Below are 20,528 nucleotides of genomic sequence, written 5' to 3' on the forward strand. Positions count from 1 at the left end.
GATCAAATAGCTTGAGAAATTAAAAAGAACCTCCCGGGACCCATCAAGAGCCCAGTGAGAGTGAAGGTCATGAACTGTTGGTGGCACCAAGCTGAACAGCTGTGTGATCTTCTCCTACAGCTCCCAGCAGCCCAAATGTGTGTGGAGAAAGGGCAGTTGGCTTGCTGCAGGGATGCAGGCTTTCCAGGCAGGCGAGCCAGAAAAACAGTGGGGACAGAAGGAGTGGGGGATAGTGACAGGGCCCCGCTGAAGGGATGGACACCATGGGGCTTGGCGGTCGGGAAAGGAAGGGAAGGCAGGAAGGAGATGGAAACAAGGGGAAAGCCAAGGGATCCATGGCCTGGAGGCCCCCCAGAAGTCCAAGTATGGGCACCGCCAAGGGAGAGAAAGTGAAAAAGACTTGAAAGTGAAAAAGAAAGTGAAAGACTAGAGGCTGTGGTCTGAGAGAGAGAACTGAATGATGATTTCACCCCAGGAGAAGCCCTTCCAGGAGATGACAAGGTCTAGGGTGTGGCCATCAAGGGTAAAGCGGGGTGGAGGGGAAGAGCTCACGGGCTGTGAGCAAGGCTGCTGGCAGGTCAAAATCACCCAGGACCATGACAGGCCCTGGGTGCAAAGTGGTGAAATAAACATACCAAGTCACACCGAACATCACTTTAACCTTCCTTTAATGATGTAAAGCACTTTGGCTATGTGTATAATGCTCCTCCTTATGAATTTCAATCACCTTGTAGCGTACTGGAAGAGAATGGTCCCAATTATTCCCACTTTCGGATTGGATGAATATTCCAGATAAAATGTGCTAGAGCCTGACAAGCTGCCTGGTTGGCCTGTTCTACTCCTAGAAAGAACTTCAAATACATACCCAAGCGTTTAAATACAAGCATTCTGCTAGCATTGAAAAATACTCCTACTTCTTTATAATTTTTATGACTGAAGCATAAGCAGGTATTACCAATTGATGTCAAATATCAGTGATCCCTTCACATTCCTGTGTAAATGCATGACATCTACAAATGCAACATGATTTTTCTCTATTTTACCTGAACACACATATGATTAACTCTCATTATTCTAAAAGTTCTTAATTTGGGGACAAATGTGGGTTAAAGAAGATGTGCATAATGAAAGTGATATTACAGAATCTGGCAATTCGGAATGGTTCATCGCGGTTCAAGACCATCCTTCTGGTATCGCAGTGGCATTATTTTCTGGCTACAAGACAGTGAAGCCGGGTATTATGTAAAGAAGGAGCAGAATGGTTGGAAGCAGATGCATTTCCACAGATGAATTAAGTAAACCTTGGACACACCAAGCTGGATTTACGTCTGACTTCATCTGAGATCACATTTCTCTTCTAAAATTCTTGCTTTATTTCAGCTGAACTGTAGGGCATGTTGTTTCAATAACACACAGGATGAAGTTGAGCTAGTCCAAAACAGAAAGTAAGGCAGGAAGCTGGTAGGATTAAGAATAGGAAGGTGGCTGTCTAGGATTATAGGGAGAAATAAACTAATCCTTACGGCAGGTTCAGAAACCAGAGCCTAATTTTACTCCAAAAACAGCACTGGACAGTCACACTCAGAAGTAGGAGGAAATCATCTAGAGAGTGAGGGAAGCGGCCAGCGTAGACATCCATGTGAACAGGGCCCTGCTGTGAGGAGGTTACACCTGGCATTTTCCCTAAGCTTCAAACCACCCTTCAAAAGTATCAGTCTGAGCTTCTCCAAGTAGCTCCCCTTCTGTAACAGTTTTCATCTTTCTTTTTTCAGGAAGGAAAAAAAATTAGGTATCAGGAACTAAAGGAGTATCATGAAACAAGTGCCTTTATTTACGTAAGAGGTAAAGTCATAAGAACTAAACTTCCAGAAGGCGGCAACTGTTTCTTACGTATTCTAACACTAGACAGAGACAATGAGGAAAAGAAAAATCTACCCCACATGAGTTCTGCCTGTAGCTAAATAACAGCAAAGAGCCATCTGTGTATGCACCACAGGGCACCCGCTCACACATACACACACAAAAAGAGCGTGTGTGCGTCAGACACAGACAAAGGAGTTGCTGTCAGAATAAGTGCCCTAAGAGGTAAACCAAAATCCTAGCAAACAGATATGTACATCCTGCCACTCACTAACAGGCGGCACTATACAGTTGAACCAACTACATTTACATTATGTGCACTTAATTTACACGAGACTCAGAAAATAGTTCTATGTGGTAAGAACAGGGAACTCCGTGACAAGCATGCCTGCTCTCTATGCAAATCTCATGCTTAAATTGTTGACACGGAAACAAAATCTGCAAATTATTTTAATCCAGGTAAATTCATTGGTTTATCAAACATTCAGTTCCAGTGCTCATCCTATACCATATGGCAGTTGTCTCCAGAAGAGGACATGTTTTATTGACGTAAACCACACCACACAGTGCTACCTACTGCTTTAGAAAAATACAGAAACTGCCACAGCCTGTAAAGCACCTTCCTGTTGTTTAACCATAAACTTCTATTTTGCCACTTCTCTTCACTTATAATAACCTCACCTTTTCATACTTAACCGGCTTTCGACTTGAAAAGGGATTTGCAATTCCATTTTCATCATGGTAGTAAAGACGCATTGTCCTAACATAACGACACTAATACCCAGCCAACTTTCATATTGTCACATACATGAAAGAATAATCCAATATGATGAAAGCCTAGAAGAAAATCATGTTAGAAGGTTACTGTTCTGTCACCTAAAAAGGTGTAATGAGCCACACTTAACAACAAAGAATCAAATTAGAGAAATGCAACCAATTTACATGGAAACATATAATAATAATAAAAAATCATAAACATCAAAGAAATTCCCTACGGATGTCACCCATTTCCTTTCCAACAGTGGAGGCTTTCATTCCAGGGCCTCTGGGTAAGAACAGCAACAGGCTATACAGCTAAGACTTGTGGAGCACTTGTTAAGCAGTCAGCATGAGTTAATTTAATCCTCACAAAACTGCATGAGTATCATTATTCCCATTTTACAGAGGAGGACACTGAGGCATTGAGAAGTGCATTAACTTGCCAAGAGTCTCGCCCCCTAAAGTAACCAGACAATCTGACACCTTCTAGTTCCACCTCGAGGCTCTCTTCCCCCAGGTTCATAAATCAGTGCTACAAGACTGACTCTCCGTTCAGTGTAGGTGTCATTTCATTCTAAAGTTCAAAAGCCTTCACTAGCTCCCTACTGCCTATCCCAGAGGCTTTTATTCAGGGCCTCTCCAGGTGTGCCTTACCTTTGTCTCACAGTGGTATCTGCAGGCTCCCAATTCTAACTGCTTTAGGCTGGCCGCTGTCCTCCTAAGGCAAGTTAAGTTACAGCTGCACCTGCCCTCGCCTCTGCCTCCAGCCTCCAACCTCTGCCATTTCCCCCGCAGAACTCTCCCTGGAGCTCACACCCAACAAAAGCCCACCTCTCAAAACAAAGAGGAAAACAGACACAAATCAAACATTTTTTTCTTGACATCCCAAGTTACATGGAACTTTCCCTTCCCTGAAATCTGAGGATATTTCACTCTCTTCGTGATATTATTTGTGGAACTTTCTTACATTACCTTTAGACAATAAATGCTTAGATGGCAGGAAACATTTCACTCATCTATGTTCTCTAGTAAACATTTTCTAAATTAGTTCTAACTCGCTCTAATGATTTAATTTAATATAAAAAAAATCTAGCTTGGTTTTGGAGAACAGCCAGGGTTCTTGGTATTAGAAAAGCTAAAGGCCATAACACAAAACAGCTTCCTGAAGGGAACTGCCACTACAGATATCTCTGTGAAACGGATTAAACAACACTTAGGCTACAAATATTTCCCTAGTTTCCTCCCAATATCACTGCCTTAGAGATGAGGCCTCCAGTGATACTGACTATCACACAGCAAAGATGAGAACGTTGACAAAACAATGCTAATGGTGATCTGACTTTTAAATTTAAATTTTCTTCTTGAGTCTTTACATTTTCTCTATATTTTAAAATAAACTTTCCTTATTTAGTGGGGGGGGCAGGGAAATGGCACTCTGGGAGGGAAGAGAGGGAGAGAGAAACATCCTAACACATACATGTAGCAGGGAGGTGAAGATTCTAGGTGTAAAAACTTAATTTTAATTAAAATTCTTCATTTTTTTTTTCCTACCAGCATTCTCTTGACTACAGTCAAGGGGATTGGTTATATTTTACAGATATATATATACTATTTTTATATATTTGATTTTGATCATGGATGTTATTTCAAAATTATATTTAAAACCAGAAATTCAGGTCCTGGCAGGCTATCATTTCATTTATAATATATACAGCCAACCTTAGGTTATTCAAGAACGTATTATGTTAACTGAGGCCCTGGCTGTGACTGTCCTCCTGATTCACCCAGTTTCTGATCTCTGCTCATCAGACTTTTCCCCGATGATCAGGCTCTACCTGAGTAAGGAAGGAGGTGAGGGCTAAGGACCCAAGGGCCCCACAATGGGCTCAGGTAATACATTTGATGGGACAAATGACTCAAACAAGGCTTGAGAATTCCAAATACAGTATCATATTCTCCAACTTACTATGAGTAGGTCGTATGACATTACCGGGGACCTGTTTTCTTTTGCGTGTTCTATATTGTTTACGTAAAGGATCTATTTCCCTTCCTGACAGCGTTGACTACTAGGAACGTAGAAGAAAGGGTATGATTACCTCCTCCTTCCACTCTCTCTAGTCACAATGACCAACACCAATAGAATTATACATTTCCCCAGCCAACCTCATGTAATACAACCTAAGGAACTTCACGAGTAAAGGCAGAACGTGCAAGTCACAAAATATTAAAGAGTTTATTTTGACAAGCTAACTGTGCATGTTGGGTAAGAAGGCGAAATGAAAGTCAAGTATGCTTATTTAAATTCTCTGCCCAGTCATTTTCTAAATTATAATCTATACCGTCTTCCATGTTGGTATATTCATTTGAACTGCCTCTCCTTTCCCTACCCTTTCCTATAAATTCTCTCCATCCTTTCCAGGTAGATCTCCTCTGCACAGCCAGCCTCTACTCACTCACCGCCCACTTACACCCAATCACTTTCAGCTCAAGAGTCCATGGTTTGAGGGCAGAGCTACCATCTTGTAAGTTCTATACACTCCCAGGGCACCTCTCCCAACAATGTACTAGGCACAGAGGAAGCACGAAATGTATGTGCTCATCCAAAACCTCGGTGACTATCTACTATGTGCCAAGGGCCAGGGACTTCAGATTAAGAAAAACATGCGGCCTTTGCTCAAGCAGCGCCCAGGGTAGAAGGAAGGTCAGGTGTGTCTTGTGGTCTGTACCCCTCTTACCTTCTCAAGGATATTGTTGGTTTATTAACAACGTCTCCGGCAACCATCTCTTTCTACTAGATCATTCCCCTTGTTACAGTCATATACTTTAATATCTCCCATTCTGAGTACCAAACAGAAGTTCCCTGAAATTCCTAATACCCATCATAGCTAAACTTCTCTACTTAGTTTTCTACACATACCACATCCACATTCTCACGTCTGAGTTCATCCTACAGCCACGGTGGTCTGCCTCTCCCAATCAGAACACGTGAACTGCTCTGGTCAAGGTCGTCTGTGCCCTTCATGGTGCCAGTCCACTGGACACCTCTCTGCCCTTGGCTTATTCAATGCCCAGTAGCATTCTGCAATCACCCACTCCTTCCTCCTGAAAATTCTCCCAGGCTCTGCTTTCCCACTGGAATCCACCAAAAAAATCTGGTTTTCTACTAGAGTAATAACCCAGCTCCCTTTGTGGTTCTTCCTCTTTTGCTTGACCTCTAAACGCTGGGACATCTTCTCTTCTAGGTCCACATCTCTCTCCAGGTGATCTTATCAACAGTCATGAATTCAAGACCCTCTTTACACTAATGACTCTCACATGTGCTACATCTCCAGACCTGGACCTCTCCTCCAAGCATATCTAACTGCCTATCTGATTTCCCCACCTAGATGCCCCAGATTTCAAATTTTGCATGCGTGAAACAAAATGGTTGGTAATTTTTCCCCAAAAAAAAACTTGCCCCACCCTTCTCTAGGCCCTCTTCACCTCACTGAAAAGTAGTGTCAGGCACTAAGTTATTAAACCAGACACCTAAGAGCCATCCTTGGTTCTTCCCGTTCCTCACTGCTGTCACCTACCCACCTAATCCATCATCATGTCTTATATCCAAAATAAATCTTAATAAATCTACTGTTGCTCTCATCTTTATCTCTAAGAGCATTACCTTTAGCTATTAGCTTTCAAATTAGCTTTGATAATTTCCAAATTAGCTTTCTACTTCTACTCTTTCTCCTTCGCAACCCACTCTATCTAGAAGCAAAAATAATTTCCATAAAATATATAAGGAACCATGTCTTTCCTTACTTACAATCTTACACTGACTTCCTAGTGGAACTCTACTAAATTCCAAACTCTTTACCAGGGGTCTCTATATAAACTGACCAGGGCCTATGTTTCCAGCCTGATCTTACATCATTTCTCATTTTTCTTTTTTGGGGGGTTTCTTTCCCGGTATAAGTAATGCAACTTCCCAATGTAAGTTCCAGGTAGTCAGGGACCATATTCACTGTTGGGCCCCAACACTTAGCACTCTGCCTAGCATACAGTAGAAAGTCAATAAATACTCACTGAATGTATAAACGTATAAACAAACAATTATAACACGATGTGATATGTGGTAGTATAGGCAGTAATCACAAAGTTCTATGGAAACATAAACTCTTGACTGATGAGACACTCTTCACATATTTGGGCTATGTCTTTTGGAATGGGAGTCTGTCAGGATTAGGAGCCTATATAAAAGGCAGGAAAATATAAAAGAGGCTGATGTGTTCAACAACAGGCTGGACTATGGGGCAAGACGGCAGTGGTTTTCTATGCCAGGCTACACATTTTGGATTTTATCAGGAAGGATAGCCATTAAAGAGCTTAGGCAAGGAATAGACACTATGTGAATTATGGAGAGATAATTCTGCTGACAGTACGGAAGATCAGTTGGAAGGGCAAGAACTAGAGACAGAGAAACTAGCTAGAAAGATGCTGCACTGGGCAAGTGAGAAGAAAGACAAAGGACCAAAGAGCTATTAAGACAGAAGCAAAAGAGCTTGGCAACTAATTAGATGGGCAGGTAAGGAACAAGAAATCAAAGCAGCTCAGCTTTTCACTTGGGAGACTATATAAATGAAGAAGCCACTCACTGAGATAGAATATCCAATACGGAGAGGTTTTAGGGGAAACAGTAAGAAGTTCTGTTTGGGACATATGAAGTGTGAGGTGCATGGTGACATCCTTGTGGAGATGCCTGATGAGCAGCTGGGGGACAGAAATGAAAATCAGGGTGAGGTGGAGGGTCATGGATTTAGAAATCTCTCTAGAGGTAACTGCCTCTCTAGAAATGGAGCTGCTTATTTAAGACTTGTGGTTTAGTATTTGCTGCCTAAACATTTTAACAAGAAGTTAAATGGAAGATAAAAGAGAAAACACTTTTCGTACACAACTTTCTCCAGGAAAAAAAAATGGGAGAATCCAAACCAAAAATAAAACCGATAATCTCCCCCCCACGACAAATTCCTAGAGTATTAAACAAAGTTGCCTTTTAAAGAAAACAGATATTCTAACTATCACTCTGAGGGTCTTATAAGCCCTTCCTGAATAAGGCTATACTTAATAATTTTCTTATTCCATCGGTGTTGATTTGGAATGAAAGGAAGGACACTCTGGAAGGAACCTTGTGTCCAAAGTCACATTACTCAAGTGCAGTTTCAGGAAAATGGGTTCTATAATTACTGCTAACTCACGATTACCCCGAACAGTTCTCTGGCGGCTCTAGGGATGATACGGAAAGCATTCCTGAGACTGTTTTGCTTCTGGGTACTTCCCCATTGCCATGCCTCACCTCATCCCACCACCAGTCCGGACCCTCACGTCCCCTCCACACACACGAGACCAGAGACAGCTGGCCTTTCAGACACCTCAGACCTGGAGATGGAGCCCCGGCTCCCCCTCCACTCGGCTGGGACGGGGCTGGGACCACTTAGCTCCCTCGGCAACCATCTACCTGGATACTCAGAGCAGTACAAGGTGACTTCAGCTTCAGGAAGGAGGAAGCCCTTTCTGAGCAGCCAGAAAGCACGGGGCCAGCCCCTCCACTGTGGTGTGTGACGGGAGGGAAGGGACCAGGGAGGAGCTGTGAGAAGGACCAAGCAGGTCTCCTGAAGCCGAAGAGACTGAAGAGAAGCTCCTATCCCCCAGGAGCCACTTTCCGCTCACCAAAAAGGTTTGAAAGACACGAAGGCCGGGTTTTCCTGCTGCTTTGCCTCCTAATTTACAGGCGGCAGCAGTGTAGGGACACATTCCATGAAGGACAACAGTCCCCCGAATTCCCCTCCGGCCCCCACCAGCCAAGGCACACAGCTACCCATCTCTGTGCTCTATGGGAGGTTTCGTGGCCTCCTCAGCAGGGATTTCCGGCGAGCTGTGTATCATCTCCTTCCATCAGGAAGGTATTCTGAATATGCGCTATTATTTTAGGGAGCTTTCTGACATGAGGATCTCTCTGCCTTTCCACCTCAGCCAATTTAACTCCCCCTTTCCAACAAGCTACACATTCCCTATGTTCAAACTCTGTTACCCAAGCACAGAATCCTGGTTTAAAATGCTTGACAAAAAAAAAACACATGAGGGGGCTTCCCTGGTGGCGCAGTGGTTGAGAGTCTGCCTGCCAATGCGGGGGACACGGGTTCGAGCCCTGGTCTGGGAGGATCCCACATGCCGCGGAGCAGCTGGGCCCGTGAACCACAACTACTGAGCCTGCGCGTCTGGAGCCTGTGCTCCGCAACAAGAGAGGCCGCGACAGTGAGAGGCCCGCGCACCGCGATGAAGAGTGGCCCCTGCTCGCCGAAACTGGGGAAAGCCCTCACACAGAAAGGAAGACCCAACACAGCCAAAAATAAATAAATAAATTAATTAATTAAAAAAAAAAAAACACATGAGGACATGTACAGACAAAATGTACTCATATCCTTAATGTGTATTCCAGAAACGTGAGAGGAAAATGAAAGAGGCTAATTTTGATGTTCAGTTTTGGCTTTTTAAGTTTCCTCTTACTGAACAGAAAAAAATAAGGAAAATGAAGCACTCTCACTCTTCATTAATATTCACTGCCTTCCTTTCAAAGCATGCAGCTCCTGGCATTCTGCTAATAGCTGTGAGTAAAATTCACACTAGGGTAAATCTCAGGTTACATTAAAAAGGCTTCTGTTTTTGTCTTAGGAGTTGAGGTTAAAGGACTGCCAAATCCCTTCATCACTCCAGCTCTTTAAAGAGCAGCCATATAACATAGGCAGAACAATCTATGACATAAATCACAGCAAGATCCTTTTTGACCCAACTCCTAGAGAAAGGGAAATAAAGACAAAAATAAACACATGGGACCTAATGAAACTTAAAAGCTTTTGCACAGCAAAGGAAACCATAAACAAGACCAAAAGACAACCCTCAGAATGGGGGGAAATATTTGCAAACGAAGCAATTGACAAAGGATTAATCTCCAAAATTTACAAGCAGCTCATGCAGCTCAATAACAAAAAAACAAACAACCCAATGCAAAAATGGGCAGAAGACCTAAATAGACATTTCTCCAAAGAAGATATACAGATTGCCAACAAACACATGAAAGAATGCTCAACATCATTAATCATTAGAGAAATGCAAATCAAAACTACAATGAGATATCATCTCACACCAGTCAGAATGGCCATCATCAAAAGATCTAGAAACAATAAATGCTGGAGAGGGTGTGGAGAAAAGGGAACCCTCTTGCACTGCTGGTGGGAATGTGAATTGTTACAGCCACTATGGAGAACAGTATGGAGGTTCCTTAAAAAACGACAAATAGAACTACCATATGACCCAGCAACCCCACTACTGGGCATTTACCCTGAGAAAACCATAATTCAAAAAGAGTCATGTACCGCAATGTTCATTGCAGCTCTATTTACAATAGCCAGGAGATGGAAACAACCTAAGTGTCCATCATCGGATGAATGGATAAAGATGTGGCACATATAAACAATGGAATATTACTCAGCCATAAAAAGAAACGAAATTGAGTTATCTGTAGTGAGGTGGATGGAACTAGAGTCTGTCATACAGAGTGAAGTAAGTCAGAAAGAGAAAGACAAATACCGTATGCTAACACATATATATGGAGTTTAAGAAAAAAAGAAAAAGGTCATGAAGAACCTAGGGGTAAGATGGGAATAAAGACACAGACCTACTAGAGAATGGACTTGAGGATATGGGGAGGGGGAAGGGTAAGCTGTGACAAAGTGAGAGAGAGGCATGGACATATATACACTACCAAACGTAAGGTAGATAGCTAGTGGGAAGCAGCCGCATAGCACAGGGAGATCAGCTCGGTGCTTTGTGACCGCCTAGGGGGGTGGGATAGGGAGGGTGGGAGGGAAGAGATATGGGAACACATGTATATGTATAACTGATTCACTTTGTTATAAAGTAGAAATTAACACACCATTGTAAAGCAATTATACTCCAATAAAGATGTTTAAAAAAAACACAAATTGAATCAAAAAATAAAGAAATAGAAATAAATAAAAATAAAGAGCAGCCATATAGAAAATCTCAGACAAAACACAAAGGTTTGAGCGAGGGTTTTAACATGTTATGTTTAAGAGAAGAAGAAAGTATGAGAGAGGAACCAAGTGAAGGGGCAAGAGGAAGCCTGTTTTCATTCTGAGGGAGACACCAGGTCTCTGCTCTCCTCACCCTCCCACGGGAGAACTCACACTGGGGAGCAGCCAGGGAAGATCTTCCGCAGGCTGGTGCCGATGTGCACCAGCACCTCACTCACGTCCTCAGGTGATGCCATCTTCAGGGAGATGCTGCACTTCTCAGTTTCCACAACCATCTGCAACAACCAGGTTGGACACTGCTTAATAATGAGTCCAATTCCTTCAATTTTTTTATTTTAAATAATGTAAACTATATACAGCCATCCCCCCTTGGCCGTGGGGAAACATTCTAAGACCCCCAATGGAAGCCTGAAACCTCGGATAGTACCGAAGCCTATATATGCTGTTTTTTCCCATACATACATGCCTGTGATAGTTTAATTTATAAATTAGGCACACTAAGAGATTAACAACAATTAACAAATAATAAAATAGAACAATTATAAAAATACACTATAATAAAATTTATGTGAATGTGGTCTCTCTCAAAACATCTTACTGTATAAATTTAATGCCTTTTCCATTTTTTTAATTGAAGTATTGATGTACATATTATATAAGTAACAGGTATACAAGATAGTGATTCACAATTTTTAAAGTTTATACTCCATTTATAATTATTATAAAAATATTGGCTATATTCCTTCCTGTGTTGTACAGTATATTCTTGTAGCTTATTTTCTACCTAATAGTTGTACCTCTTAATCCCCCGCTCATATATTGCCCCTTCCCCTTCCCCACTGATAACCACTAGTTTGTTCTCTATATCTGTGAGTCTTTCTTTTTTGTTATATTTGCTAGTTTGTTGTATTTTTGAGATTGCACATGTAAGTGATATCACACAGTATTTGTCTTTCTCTGATTTATTTCACTTAGCATGATGCACTCCAAGTCTAACCATGCTGCTGCAAAAGGCAAAATTTCATTCTTTTTTATGGCTGAGTAGTATTCGTGTGTGTGTGTGTGTGTGTGTGTGTGTGTGTGTGTACACATACCACATCTTCTTTATCCATTCATTTGTTGGTGAATACTTAGGCTGCTTCCATATCTTGGCTATTGTAAATACTGCTGCTATGAACACTGGGGTACATGTGTCTTTTCAAATTAGTGTTTTTGGGTTTTTAGGATATATACCCAGGACTGAAACTGCTGGATCATAAGGTAGTTATATTTTTAGTTTTTTTGAGAAACCTCCATACTGTTTTCTACAGGGGTTGCACCAATTTACATTCCCACCCATCATGTACACAGGTTCTCTCTTTTCTCCACATCCTTACCAGTATTTGTTATTTGTGTTCTTTTTGATGACAACCATTCTGTCAGGTATGAGGTGTATCTCGTTGCTTTGATTTGCATTTCCCTGATGATTAACGATGTTTTGCATCTTTTCATGTGCTTTTTTGCCATCTGCATTTCCTCTTTGGAAAAATGTCTATTCATGTCTTATGCCCAGTTTTTAATCAGGTTGTTTGTTTTTTTGATGTTGAGTTGTATGAGCTGTTTATGTATGTTGGATATTAACCCCTTATTGGTCATATCATTTGCAAATATTTTCTCCCATTCAGTAGGTTGTCTTTTCACTTTGTGGATGATTTCCTTTAATACCTTTTTCATCTTAATTAAGCAGTTATCACACTCTGTGGTCATAACTTCGGCAATTTGAGGTACAACAGCAAAAACTCGCACAAATTTCTTTTTCCGGCTTCACAATTTCACAGATAGAAGATTCGTTCTTGCCATAGATCTTAGCATCCTCAGCATACAAATTTTTTTCTCTCCTTATTAAGTCAAGAACTTTCACCTTTTCTCTTAAAGGGAGCACTTTATGGCTTCTCTTTGGCACTTCCAAATTGCCAATGTCATGACTCTTGTGCTTTGGGGCCATTATTAAGTAAAATAAGGGTTACTTCAACACAAGCACTGAAATACCACAACAGTAGATCTGATAACCTAGCTGGCTACTAAATGACTAACGGGTGGGAAACACTGGATGAAGAGATGATTCAAGTCCTGGGTGGGAAGGGGCAGGACAGCGTAAGATTTCATCACGCTACTCAGGACAGCATGAAATTTAAGATTTTTGAATTGTTTATTTCTGGATTTTTCCATTTTCCAACCATAGTTGACCACAGGTAACTGAAACCACAGAAAGTGAAACTGTGGATAAGGGGGAACTTCTGTACTCACGCTGATATATACTAATACAATACCAGCTTTTTAAGAAGCACTTCCTTAAAATAATGCTCTTAACCTTAAGACTGAAAGAACTGTTTGGGTAGAGGGTGGTTAGTTTGTCAGAAACGTCCAGAAACTGAAGCAAGTTTCTAAGGGCCAAACTGCAGATTCAAACAGACCACCACCACAACCCCCCCGGTGATGGTAACTGAATAGCCACATTTGCAGGTGAGTTCTCCTTTAACCAAGATTTCGTCTTGACTTACAAACTCTGTCATATCCCTAGCATCTAGCGTAAGTAAGAATACCTCCTTCAGTGAGCACCGGAGGATAACCCAATAGTCACTTTTCTGTAAAATGTGTTTTCAAAACAAGACACATCGGGCTTCCCTGGAGGCACAGTGGTTGAGAGTCCGCCTGCTGATGCAGGGGACACGGGTTCGTGCCCCAGTCCGGGAAGATCGCACTTGCCGCGGAGTGGCTGGGCCCGTGAGCCACGGTCACAAAGGCTGCGTGTCCGGAGCCTGTGCTCCGGGAGAGGCCACAACAGTGAGAGGCCCGTGTACCGCAAAAAAAAAAAAAAAAGACACATCATGAGATATTTAAATAAAATGGCAAAACCTTTTGCCTGATAACAAAAGAAAAATCAAGTGCTTATAAAAGCTTCAACTTTTCTAAGAAGACAGGATACTTGGAAAGGATTATACAAAGGGAACAAAGTAATAAAGTTCATGCTAGGCAGAGACTCATTCCTATAATAACTGCTGGAGATGTCCAAAAATGCTGAACTGAGGTCATATAGCTAGTCCTACAAATAAGTATAAAACAACCTGATAAAAAGGGCAGGTCACAAAAGGGAAGATAGGTTGATTATAAACACGTTCCAAATAAAAAGAACTGACTTCAATCACTCTTTTAAAAAAATATACTATTTATTATCTTGGATCTCAAAAATATTCATGTACAATTCAATCCTTTTGATGATCACTGAATCAAAATATCCTTATACAGTTACCTCCTGTTGTTACTTAATTTGTACAAAAATATGATGGGGAAACACTACCCTTAATGTGCGACTAGCCAACTGGATTGACAAAGAAGCTTTTAGATTTGCTTTAGGTTGTCCTACGATTAGCTGAATTAAAAAAAAAATAATCTGTCTTTCAAAGTGTTTATGTTAAAAGAAAGAGCAATCCAATTTATTTGTCAAAATGATGAGATCAAAGAAAAAGACTTCAGTGATTTGAGTCCTTAAAATGTTACTTCTTCCTAAGTACCCCTAGAGGAATCTGTTAACAGGTATTTAATACATACCACCTTTGTACCAGTTAGTTGGGTCCCTATATAAAAAACATTTTTTAATCCTAATTCTCAGCACATTCATTCCTCAAGGAATTAATGGCACTGCCTTTGAAATTCTCTAGACAAAGATTGCCCCGGTCTTGTAGAAGCTGGTCCAAGAGATATTTACCCCCAAAAAGGCAGCAAGCATTATTGTACTTGGAGGTATTTACTGATATGACACTTCAGTGAGGTGTCTTAAGTAAGACTAAAACTGCTTTATGAAATTAGGCTCAGATATTTTATATGCACCTATCTCGGTGAATGTATGTTTTAAAAAGCCAGATACTTTGGGATGCAGCCACCTTATCTATGTTCCACACCCCACCCCCTACCTTCCCACCACAGGTAATTATATTTTCCACTATAAGGTACTTCTTCTTTCTTCACATCTAGTGCATCTATTCAGTTCACAGTTTGGGTACGAGTAATTAGTAATTAGCTTATTCTAATTCCACTTAATCTTAACACCTAATCATCCTTAATTGCACAGGATTGAATAGAATGACACGGAAGAAGAAAAGGTGACAGGTGGGAAGCAATGAGGTCTTTAAATTCAACTTCACATAAAAGCATTCATCCAGCCCTGCATAATATGTCACCACCTTTGCATAATGTGTCACCACCTTTGCATAATGTAAAGAATTACAACAAAGTGATAGAGGTGAGACCAACACAGTAAATCATTTCATCAGGAAAAAGAACTCCCTCTCAAATATCTCTTTCCCTCCTATTTCAGCTGGGGAAAAATAGAATGTTTGAAACAATTTTTGCTTAGACACCTAGCAGAACATAATTCATGACCACCAATACACATTTAAAATAATAGCGATATAAGTCCTAGTATCCTATTTAAGACTCAAGTTTCCAAGCCCACTCTGCCTCTTGTTTTAAGGTAGAACCACCTGACTAACCTTTAAGAAAAGCATTTGGGGGCGGGGGGGCTGCGTTGGGTCTTCGTTGCTGCGCACTGGCTTTCTCTAGTTACAGCAAGCGGGGCCTACTCTTTGTTGCGGTGCGTGGAATTCTAATTGCGGTGGTTTCTCTTGTTGCAGAGCATGGGCTCTAGGCCCACGGGCTTCAGTAGCTGCAGCACGCAGGCTCAGTAGTTGCAGCATGTGGGCCCGAGAGCGCGGGGGCTTCAGTAGTTGAGGTGCGTGGGCTCAGTAGTTGTGGCTCACAGGCTCTAGAGCGCAGGCTTGGTAGTTGTGGCGCATGGGCTTAGTTGCTCCATGGTATGTGGGATCTTCCCAGACCAGGGATCGAACCACTATCCCCTGCCTTGGAAGGCGGATTCTTAACAACTGCACCACCAGGGAAGTCCAAGAAAAGCACTTTTTACTAAACCCCAGCCAACAGATCTGTAAAGTGGTTTTCTTTCTTCTAACAAAAACAGCCAGGGGTGGTTTACCAAAATCATTCTATGACGTAGCAAATAATTAACTTATAATTAAAAAAAAAATTTTTAGGAAGTGCTTCCATTGTACAATAAAGGTCCAAAAATTCTATAACTATAAAACTACACAACTGTTGGTCTCTATTTATTGACTGTGACAGCAAGAGAACTTGAACACCAGAAAGTGTGATGGCAAGGAGACTTGTAAAGTAAGATGAAGGTCTCCCCCATTTTCATAAGAAAGAGGAAAAGTGCAATAGTAAAATCACACTTCACAAACTCAGTAACACATTCACTCACTCTCACTCATATACCATGAAATGTGTATACCCCCTGGCATTTTATTGGCATTTACAAACTGTAATTAAATAATGATAAAAATAGCAATGACAGAGAAGTTAATAAACCCCAGAGAACATTAGAAAAAAAAATGTTCTAATCAAGGCTAGACTGCAAGTGCCACGGGCAGACACCATCATCCTTATGATTTCACATCAGAAAAAATCAAAACCAGAGACATCAAGGGTCCTGAGGTTACACAGGTTATTCATTCTCAACCTCTGGGACACAACAGAATCAAATGCCCTCCCCAGACATATCGAAGCCTAACTGTCATGAGTGAGTGAGTGAGTGAGTGAGTGTGTGTGTGTGTGAGAGAGAGAGAGAGAAAGTGTGTGTGTGTGGCAGGGGGGTGGGGTGGAGCTGCTGGATGTATCGATATCTTTTTGATTTTTTATTCAGTTTTTAAAGGTTACACTCCATTTATAGTTATTAAAAAATATTGGCTATATTTGCCATGTAGTATAATACATCCTTGTAGCCTGTCTTAAACCCAATAGCTGAGTCATCAGTATTTTTAAAAAGCACCATAGGCAATTTTGAAACAGAAAAGTTTGAATACCACTAAGTGACTCGTATTCCGAGGGTCTGGACCGCTAGCTCCTCTGTGAAGTAGTACCACTGTTTCACTATATACTAATTTCATTTCCCAGGTCCGTGCCATGGGACGAAGTCAAACTGAGGTCATGTTGTAGAGCTATTTTTGTGGTACTTACCACCACAGAACAGCTCCATGGGACTAAGGCAGCTTGCTTTACACCCAGTTCCTCTGAATGCTGGTCATATTGAAGAGACAGGACCACAAGTGTGGTAAGAGCAGTTCCAGCAGCCACATGGGAAAATTAGTCTTGCCATATCAACATCCTTTCTCATAATTAAATACCACAGTCTAATCATATTCTGAATATAACCTTGGCACTGGCATTTCAATAGTGCCCTTCTATTCCCATCCCAACCCCGAAATCATAAACATAAACATTCCTGAATTAAGACCATCAAGAAGGCCCTGGTTATGTCAGCCTTCATGAGTTATCACTCACTCCTGCATATGTTTGCCCATTTGGGCAAATATATGGTGCTGTAATTTTTCTTCCAAACTCCAGTTCTTGGAGAATAATAAAACATAGGACAAAACATTGCTGTAAGATGAACTATGGAAAAGTTCCAAGGATTTGTATGTAATCTCAATCAACATAAAGTGATGATTTTGACAATTTCTTTTACGAATGCTATCAACAAACTACACACACACTCTCTCTCTCTCACACACACACACACACACACATTTTCTTTAGAGTTTTAAAAACCAAAAAAAAAAATAAGTAGAAAGAAGGAAATAAAAAGATCAGAGTAAGAATCAATGAAATAGAAAACAATCAATGAAATCAACAGAGAAAGATTAATGCAACCGAAAAGCAAGTTCTTTGAGAAGATCAAAAGAATTGATAAACCTCTAGCCAGACTGATATGGAAAAGAAAACAGAGAAGAACCAAATTATCAATATCAGGAATGATATTCTACAGATATTTAAAGGATAACAAAAGTGGATACTATGAACAACTTTATACCAATAAATGACAACTGAGATGAAATGTATAAATTTCTTAGGAGACACAAACTACCAAAGCTCACTCAAGAAAAAAAATATGAATGTATCCATACCTATTAAAGAAACTGAATTTGTAGTTAAAAACCTTCCCTAAGAGAGAACTCCAGGCCCAGATGACTTCACTGGAAATTCAACCAAACATTTAAAGAAGAATTAACACCAAGACTACATAGAATTTTCTAAAAAAAATTGAAGAGGGGGGACTAATTCCCAAGTCATTCCATGATACCATGATTGCTCTAAAGCAGATTAAAACATTTCGAAAGACAGAGAGAAAGAGAGAATTACAGCCAATAAGTCTCATTAACATAGTTGCAAAGTTCCTTCACGAAATTTTAACAAATGAAATCCAACAATATATAAAATGAGCAATACATCAGAACCAAGTGGGGTTAATCTCAGGAATGAAAGGTTGATTTAATATTTGAAAAATCAATAAAATTTACCATATTAACAAAAGAAAAAAGAAAAGAAAAGCACACAATAATCGTATACAACAATAAATCCTAATACAAACTTTCAGCAAACTAGGAATAAAAGAGAACTTCCTCAACCAGATAAAGGGCATCTATGAAAACCAACAGCTAAAATCACACTTAATGGAAAAAGAATGATGCTTTCTCTCAAAGATAGAAGTAAATCAAGAGTATCTGTTCTCACCACTCTATTCAGCACTGTACTGGAGGTATTAGCCAGTGCAGTTGTCAGGGTTTCAGATTTGATTTTTACCCTACTTACAAGCCAGTAAGTTAGTCTGTTGCTGTTTCATGAATGCTGGCAGGAGACAAGAGACTCCTGGGTCAGAGACAAAAGACTTTATCATTCATGGCACAGCAAAGGCATTAGCATCATGTTTGCTTAGATTCCTCCTTTCCCCAAAAGTCCCACAGGGTGACACGGAGGGCTCAGAGACATGCCTGCACACACAGTGGGTTGCTTACGGAAAAGGAACTGTTGAGCTTAGGTAATCTGATTTTCATAGTAAATGGTGAGCAAGCCTGCTCTTTGTTCAGAAGGGGAACATCCCATCATCCCACAAGGCGGCTCAATGCAAACATAACCCTGAGAAGTAACCTGGGTAAAGAGCAGTCACAGCACTGAATTCTTGGCATACTCAGCAAGACACGTAGGAGTGTGAAAGACCCGTGAGGAATGTCTCCCAACGGCAATAAGGCAAGAAAAAGAAATAAAAGGGCTTCCCTGGTGGCACAGTGGTTAAGAATCTGCCTGCTAATGCAGGGGACTCGGGTTCGAGCCCTGGTCCGGGAAGAGCCCACATGCCGCGCAGCAACTAAGCCCACGTGCGAAACTACTGAAGCCCCGCTCACCTAGAGCCCGTGCTCCACCGCAGCAAGAAGCCTGCGCACCACAATGAAGAGTAGCCCCACTCACCGCAATTAGAGAAAGCCCTCATGCAGCAATGAAGACCCAAAGCAGCCATAAAAGAAGTAAATTAATTGATTTTAAAAATTAAAAAAAGAAAAAGAAATAAAAGGCATCAATATGGAAAAAGGAAGAAGTAAAACAATCTTTATTCACAAACAACACAATCATCTACGTAAGTAATGGTAGAATCTATTAAAAAAAATAAGCTGCTGGAACAGATGGGTATAGTATGGTGGCAGGATACTAGATCGAAATGCAAAAATCCATTGTTTTTGTATCTGTCAGAAAGAAACTATTGGAAATTGAAATTTAAAACAATACCATTTATAATAGCATCAAAAAAACCATGAAATACTTAGAAATAAATCTTACTAAAGATATATAAGACCTGTACACTGAAAGCTACAACAAAATACTACCGAGATAAATTTTAAAAGACCTACATACATGGAGAAATACAGTTTTCTTGGATAAGGGACTCCATTTTTTTAAGATGTCAATTCTTGTAAAGCAATTATACTCCAATAAAGATGTTATAAAAAAAAGATGTCAATTCGCCCCAAACTGACTTATAGATTTAATATAATCCCAATGAAAATCTCAGCAGGCCTTTCTGTAGAAACTGAGCTGAGTCTAAAATTCATGTGGAATTGCAAAGAACCTAGAATCACTAAAACAACTTTGAAAAAGAACAAAGTTAGAGGACTAACACTATCTGATTTCAAGTCTTACTATAACAGCTTCAGTAACCAAGACAGTGTGAGAGCAGCATAAGGATAGACAAATAGACCAAAGGGACAGGATTAAAGGGACCATAGTCCAGAAATAGACCAACATTTATGTGAACAACTGATCTTCCACAAAAGTGAAAGCCAGTTCACTGGGGAAATGACAGTCTTTCAAATAAATGGTACTTGAACAAGTAAAAATACTATACATAATGGGAAAAAAAAACTGATCCACATATTGCTTTATACACAAAAATTACCTCAAAATGGATTATAGACCTAAATGTATAACTCAGAGCTATAGAACTCCTAGAAGACATAGAACATCTGTGACCTTAGGTTAATCAAGGATTTATTCAATATGATACCAGCATGATCCATAAAAGAAAATACTGATAAATTGAACTTCATCAAATTTTAAAACTTCTACTCTTTGAAAAGCAATGTAAAGAAAATGAAAAAAGAAGCCACAGACTGAGAGAAAATATGTACAAATCACATATATGATAAAGGGTTTGTATTCAGAATATATAAAGAACTCTTAAAACAATAAGAAAACAACTCAGTTTTTTAAATGGCAGATTTGAACTGACACTTGAAAAAGATATATGATAGCAGATAAGCAGACAAAAAGATGCTCAACATCTTTAGTCATTAGGGAAATGCAAATTAAAACTACAAATGAGAAAGCACTACAAATTTATTAAAGTGGCTAAAAATTAAAACACTGACCATACCAGTGTTG

At 40.3% G+C, this 20,528-nt stretch overlaps 1 protein-coding gene across 3 annotated transcripts in view; it reads right to left on the reverse strand.

The window, feature by feature from the left end:
• CARMIL1 (capping protein regulator and myosin 1 linker 1) overlaps positions 1-20,528 on the reverse strand; it is a 317,704-nt gene that overhangs the window by 167,637 nt on the left and 129,539 nt on the right. For all 3 annotated transcript variants that reach the window (XM_081245158.1, XM_081245157.1, XM_081245156.1), the window contains exon 5: positions 10,863-10,984. In XM_081245158.1, the coding sequence (XP_081101284.1) occupies positions 10,863-10,984 (122 nt within the window). The remainder of the gene's footprint in view (positions 1-10,862; positions 10,985-20,528) is intronic.

The sequence above is a fragment of the Mesoplodon bidens genome (assembly GCF_964165515.1).
Source record: "Mesoplodon bidens genome assembly, chromosome: 10".
NCBI classification, from domain to species: domain Eukaryota; kingdom Metazoa; phylum Chordata; class Mammalia; order Artiodactyla; family Ziphiidae; genus Mesoplodon; species Mesoplodon bidens.